This window comes from Oncorhynchus masou, chromosome 20, assembly GCF_036934945.1.
Source record: "Oncorhynchus masou masou isolate Uvic2021 chromosome 20, UVic_Omas_1.1, whole genome shotgun sequence".
In the NCBI taxonomy this organism is placed as follows: domain Eukaryota; kingdom Metazoa; phylum Chordata; class Actinopteri; order Salmoniformes; family Salmonidae; genus Oncorhynchus; species Oncorhynchus masou.
This window is the reverse complement of record NC_088231.1, coordinates 6,336,798-6,342,980: the sequence shown is the minus strand read 5'-3', so window position 1 is coordinate 6,342,980 and position 6,183 is coordinate 6,336,798. Positions and strand designations below refer to the sequence as shown.

Here is a 6,183-nt window from a genome sequence, read left to right as displayed (position 1 = left end):
TACAACCCCACAAGGAGTCATGGGACTCATCTGAAGGTGTCACTGTACCGGGACGGAAAAAATGAATGGAAGTGAATAAGGTATACGGGTAATTACACTAATTATTGTTTTTTTTAAATGAGTTTTCTTATCTCTCTCAGATAGAGCACAGACACTTCAAATGCATAACTCCTTTAGATTTATTTTTGACTGTTTTTCCATGTCAGAATCCGTTAAATCATGTTTTTATATGGGCTAATAGCAGTAAGACCAAATTCAATGTTTCATCAAATAATTTCCTAAATATATTTTGATACATAAAAATGAAATAGCTAAATGATCCTTAGTATGAACATCTTAAAATAATTCCATATGTTAGCTTAGTAGAAACCCAGTCCCGTGCCCTTAGACTTTAGTTACAGTTACTGAAATAAAACAGATCTTGGTCAGCTAGAAACCTACGTGAGTTTGGCAAACACAAAATTGCAGAGATAGGAAAGTTAGATAAATAGCAAGTTAGGTTCTCCATGTTGGCTCCATGTCCAGCACTGGTTGTGTGACTTCCATTGTGGTGCCTTAGACTTTAAGGAGTTAAGTAGAACATGTGAGTTTTCAAATTAGGTTACACTACTCAAAAGGCACCTAATTGGTGGAATGACCCAGGTTTCAGATAAATGGATTTATTTACTTTTGTAAAACATTATTCTATGTAAATAAGTTTTTATTTAATTTGAATAATGATATAATGGTCAAACAGTACAGTATAGGCTGTTGTTCAAAGTGTGGTGTTGATGTTTTCACGTTAGAAAGCAGAATTTTCCAGTCATTGGTTTTGGAATGTTTTGAGACTGTTATTGATACATTCAACATTTTGTACTAAACATTTTTTAATAAAAAACAACTCATTAACTAATCTATTATTTTATTAGAAACATGTATCCCTCCACACACACACACACACACTTATGCCGTGTTCACATGCTTGTCGGAACTAGGAAACTCAGACATTTCTGACTTGCTAATTGTTTGAATGCAGCACACAGTGGCAACCCGTCATTCAGGGCAGGTGGTGCAGAGAACCACCTGTTTTGAGACCCACCTGTTTAGCATGCATGTGCTGTTTTGCATGTTGTTTTGGCATTGATACGTGTCACATATCAGTTTGCAAACAATGTAAATACAATAAATTGTTAATAAATCTGCATACAAAAATGGTCTCTTTTTTTTGCTTTCTTGAGTAAGGCTGCTCCAAAATGCAGGAGTTTCAGCCTAGCTCAGTGCAGTCTGTGGTGGTGGGGCAGCCAGCAGAAAATACGAAGTGTAGGGGTTGGTAATGTTCTCTAGTTGCCCCGTGATTGGCTCAGTGTTCTGTCACTCATGGGGACAACACATCACAGCAAAGTCTACGGGGAGAGCTTGAAAATTTAAGCCCCTTCGATGCTTCCATAGAGTTACATTATAGGTGCCCATCCAAGAAGGCTCAAAGTCATGGGCCACAGATAAAATGACGTCAAATCATGTTATCTCTACCATAGCTTTGATTGGACTGATCATGACAACATCATACTTTCAAGATCTTAGTAGCAAGCTAGCAGTCATCATCATGAATCAAGTCAATAATCGACTTGAAAATCCTTTTCAATCCTTGTCATATGAAAAGAAGTTATGAAGAGACATTATAGATAAAACTTATCGGTGCTCATCGACCATTGGATATTTAAGGGTTTCTTTTCCAAGCTTAAAAGAAAGAACATTCAACATGAGCCATGCTGTCCAGCATGACGTCTGCCGCAATCAAACAACAGGAAATTCAGAACTGGGAAATGTCAGACTTCAGTGAGTTTAAGACAACTGGGAAAATACGTTTTGAACGGTCATTAAACTCGGAATTCCAAGTCGGGAACTTGGGGACCTTCCTTTTCCAGTGATCACAGTAGAACAGGGTGAGTCAAAAAATGTATTGTATGCTGCTGCATAAATTATGTAATATGACAGGGAGATATGTATCCTGCAGCTAAGAAAGTAATACGAAGTGTATGTTGTGTAGTAAGCTGTTCATAATTTAGCCTACTGTTCTGACTTGGTGGTGCACACGTAGCCTATAGCCTGTTTTTGAAAAATGTCATCATAAAATATTGTAAGAGCTTTCATTGTCTGCTTATAAGCTGTCTTTATTTATCCTACGGTTCTGACTTGGTGTACAGGGAGATTACTGCAACAAGGGCATGTTTCTGGGCGAAATATTCATGTTTTGTGTGTGTGTGTGTGTGTGTGTGTGTGTGTGTGTGTGTGTGTGTGTGTGTGTGTGTGTGTGTGTGTGTGTGTTCTGTGTGTGTGGCCAGTACGACCATACATAGAGGAAGTATATCTGGAGTGACTCCCTGTCATTCTGGCTCCTGTTGTCCTCTCTCAGTTGCAAAAGACTGAGGCAACTTTTTCACCCGGTTTCCTCCCCTCACACACACAAACACATACATAGGATCACGTGTTTTGCAGATGCTTGCTTGGGGTAGTTTGACTATATAAATGTTCCTGTACTCTTTGTACTGGAGGCTCCCACTCCATTTCACTTTCGTGGGTGGTGTGACCAGCCTCCTGATTATAATACGTTTTTAATAAAAGTAATACCTTGATTGATTGTTGACTTTGCCTCTCCTCATTATTAGTTAAAGGTAGCAATTCCACCACACAGGTGAAATGGTTGGGGAAAAATAACAAAAAACCGTGGCAGGATGTGAAACATCTGAAAACAAGGCCCTTTATCTAAATAAAAACATTCACAATTTCCTACAATACATCATGTATGGGGAATATCAAAGACACAGTGTCATACCCATGCCTAGTATACATTTGTAAGAAAATAAATCATTCGGTTAGAGATCTTGGATTTGACCATCAGAAATGAGGTTAAAGAATAATTATGTGTACGATGCCTCTGTCGAAATGCGCAATGGCCAGTTGGGAAACGTCTTAAGACTATCCAGCCTGCTCCAGAAGCTCATCCAGCTCCAGATTACGGATGATACTGATCAACCCCTTACTGATGCGATAGGTGTGCTGGGGGTCAAAAGCATCTCTGTGATGATCATGTTGGGTCACGTAGATTCTGCCCAACACACGGTCTGACTGCATGCTGATAATGATCCGGTCGATGTTGCTGTCGTCCTTGTGTCCTGTGTAGTTTTTGCGGACATAACGCGGTATGTTCCTAGACCCAGGGGCATTGAGATTTCCCACTTCATAGTATGGTAAGCCCTGGTCTGGTAGCAGTTGGTTACATTGGCCATCATGCTCCTCTATTTTGTCGAGGAAGCGGTGGAAGCCAAACACCTTATTCTCAGGGTTGCTCACTGTCAACATTTCACCCATTTTGTTGAATTTGACGTAGTTGTGGGCGAACCAGTGAAGGAGATGGAGGCCGTGTCTAGGTCGAGGTGTACCAAAGCCAGATGACTGGAGGTGTCTCATTTCGTTAAGTGTGTCCATGGAGGAAGGACAAGGAAGTGAGTATCCAGTCTGCTCCAGGAGATCATCCAGGTCCAGATTACGGATGATACTGATCAACCCCTTACTGATGCGATAGGTGCGCTGGGGGTCAAAAGCACCTCTGTGATGATCATGTTGGGTCACGTAGATTCTGTCCAACACACGGTCTGACTGGAGGCTGATAATGATACGATCTATGTTGCTGTCGTTATTGTGTCTTGTGTAGTTTTTGCGGACATCATGCGGTAGGTTCTCAGACCTTGCATCATTCAGATTACCCACTTCGTAGTATGGTAATTCCTGTTCTGGTAGCAGTTGGTTAGATTGGCCATCATGCTCCTCTATGTTGTCGAAGAAGCGGTGGAAGCCAAACGCCTTCTTCTTAGGGTTGCGCACTGTCACCATCTCGCTGTCGTTGTTGAATGTGACATAGTCGTTGGAGAACCAGTGAAGGAGTTGAAGGCCGTGTCTGGGCCGGGGTCTACCAAAGCCAGACGATTGGAGGTGATCTATTTCGTTCAGTGTCTCCATGGTTATGATGTTCACTAGAAAGGAGGGAGGGCAAGGTAGAAAAGGTGGAAAGATGGAGAGAGAATAAGAGTGGGTTTTGATTGTCAAAGAGTGCTAGCAAAACATTTATTGAACTGTTCTAAGTGAAAGAGGACACACTTTTCTGTCATTGTCTCGACAGAGTGGTCCTTGAGAAAATGGGTTGCATCCTCTTGTCACGCCCTGGTCTTAGTATTTTGTGTTTTCTTTATCTATTTGGTCAGGCCAGGGTGTGACATGGGTTTTTGTATGTGGTGTGTTTTGTCTTGGGGTTTTTTCACAGGAATTGGGATTGTAGCTTAGTGGGGTGTTCTAGGTTAGTCTATGGCTGTCTGAAGTGGTTCTTAATCAGAGGCAGGTGTTTATCGTTGTCTCTGATTGGGAACCATATTTAGGCAGCCATAGTCATTGAGTGTTTCGTGGGTGATTCTGTCGTGTGTTACTTTGCACCAGTATAGGCTGTTTCGGTTTTCGTGTTACGTTTGTTGTTTTTGTATTGATTTGTGTTTTTCCTTGTTTCATTAAAATATGAATCACAATAGCCACGCCGCATTTTGGTCCGACTCTCCTTCGCATATAGAAAACCGTTACACCTCTTCTCAACACGACAGAAACACACACTAACTACAGGTGGACTTCACCCTCATTGTATCTTTGCTGTTCTGCCTATCTGCCCTTCTATGTAAATCTGAACAATAAAAGAGATATAATCAAATGTGTCTGCAAAGGCAGGACAGTCAAGTTGCATCTGACTGTAAAACTAGAGGAGCAGTGTAATTTCTCGTGACCATTCATAGAGGCCAGGAGGGTACCGACTCAGGTATACATGCCTGAAGGCAGCAGGCCCACCGGTTCAGGAAATGGTGGGTACCCCAAGTCAGGTGGTTGAGACCCTAGCAGGACAGGAGGCCTGGGGCCTCACAAGGCAGGGGACTCATAGCCAGCTACTACTAAGGCCACAAACTGCTGGAGACTAGGAGCCTAACTGGGCATGAGACATACGGTAGGGCCTAGGACTTGAACAGGACAGGACACTACGGGATGTGTTTCAAGCTTTATTGTCACATACACAAGTACAGTGAAATGCCTTGCTATTTTTCTTCAAATCGAACGAGGGACTGTGGACCTATGGAACAGGTAGCCTAGTAACTGGACAGAAGACAATCCGATAGGGTGAGATGTTTTTCATCATCGATGGCAGATCAGTATTGGGGTTATGGTCATCTGAGGCTAGATCTGTGGGTAATGTGAATGTATCCCAGTTGGGTTACTATTTATTAATCCACATATAATTATAAATGAAAGTCCCAATACAAAATCCCCTCTCCCTTTCATATTTTAGCCATCATTAAACAGGTGATCACGTGATCAACCTTCTGAGCCTGAAATGTGTCTTCAAGAGGAATTTGCATTTCAATACAGACTTATCAGCTAGCACAAAACGTTCTAAGAATCATAAAGCATGGTGAGAGTGTTGTTGTCCTATGGTTATTTTGCAAACATCCTTCCCTGGGAATGTTGAAGGATAGTGGCTTGGCTTTGGTACATTATCAGCATATTTAAGGAACTTAACAAAAAAAAAAGCTGGTAAGGCGTGCTTGTAAAACAATTCGAAAACATTTAGGCCTACATTGTTGTCTTAAATCAGTCAAGCCTCATTGCAAGAGACCGTCTTTGAGCAAACCTTGAACGTCTTGTCCAACTCGTCTAATAAAACAACCAAGACTTTCTGTAACCAACCAGCTTACTTCCTTATGTCCATCATTATGCAGAAGGACATGTTTACAAATTGTACATTGAATGCAAATAAATGTTTAAAATGAACAACTTACCTATTTCGAATGAAGTATATTCAATGTTTGTGAAGTGGTAATATGCTAGACTGGTATGGTGTTACAATTGTATAGCAATAGTTTCACTTTTAGCCTGCCGAGTTGTTTATATGCAGAATGTAGACGTGTCCTAACCACTCCCCAAAGTTCCATGGGCAAAAAGCCACGGCTATTTAACACTATAATCTCCTAATGTTATTTTGTAAAAATGTTTTTGTTGTTGCCAACTCTCAACTAAAATCACAGTTTATCAGTATGCTTAGTAACACAATATACAAACTCCAATCTGTTAATTGGATCTGAAAATAATTCCAATACATGAATTGAAATGGCTTGC

The 6,183-nt window shown here is 41.0% G+C and overlaps 1 protein-coding gene across 1 annotated transcript; it reads right to left on the bottom strand.

The window, feature by feature from the left end:
• Positions 1-884: 884 nt before the first annotated feature.
• On the bottom strand, positions 885-5,983 carry LOC135506784 (uncharacterized). The gene is made up of 2 exons (XM_064926161.1): positions 5,847-5,983; positions 885-4,010 (listed from the first exon to the last, which is right to left on the bottom strand). The coding sequence occupies exon 2, from the start codon at positions 3,994-3,996 to the stop codon at positions 2,956-2,958; it is 1,041 nt and encodes a 346-aa protein (XP_064782233.1). The 5' UTR covers positions 3,997-4,010; positions 5,847-5,983; the 3' UTR covers positions 885-2,955.
• Between the last annotated feature and the right edge of the window lie 200 nt (positions 5,984-6,183).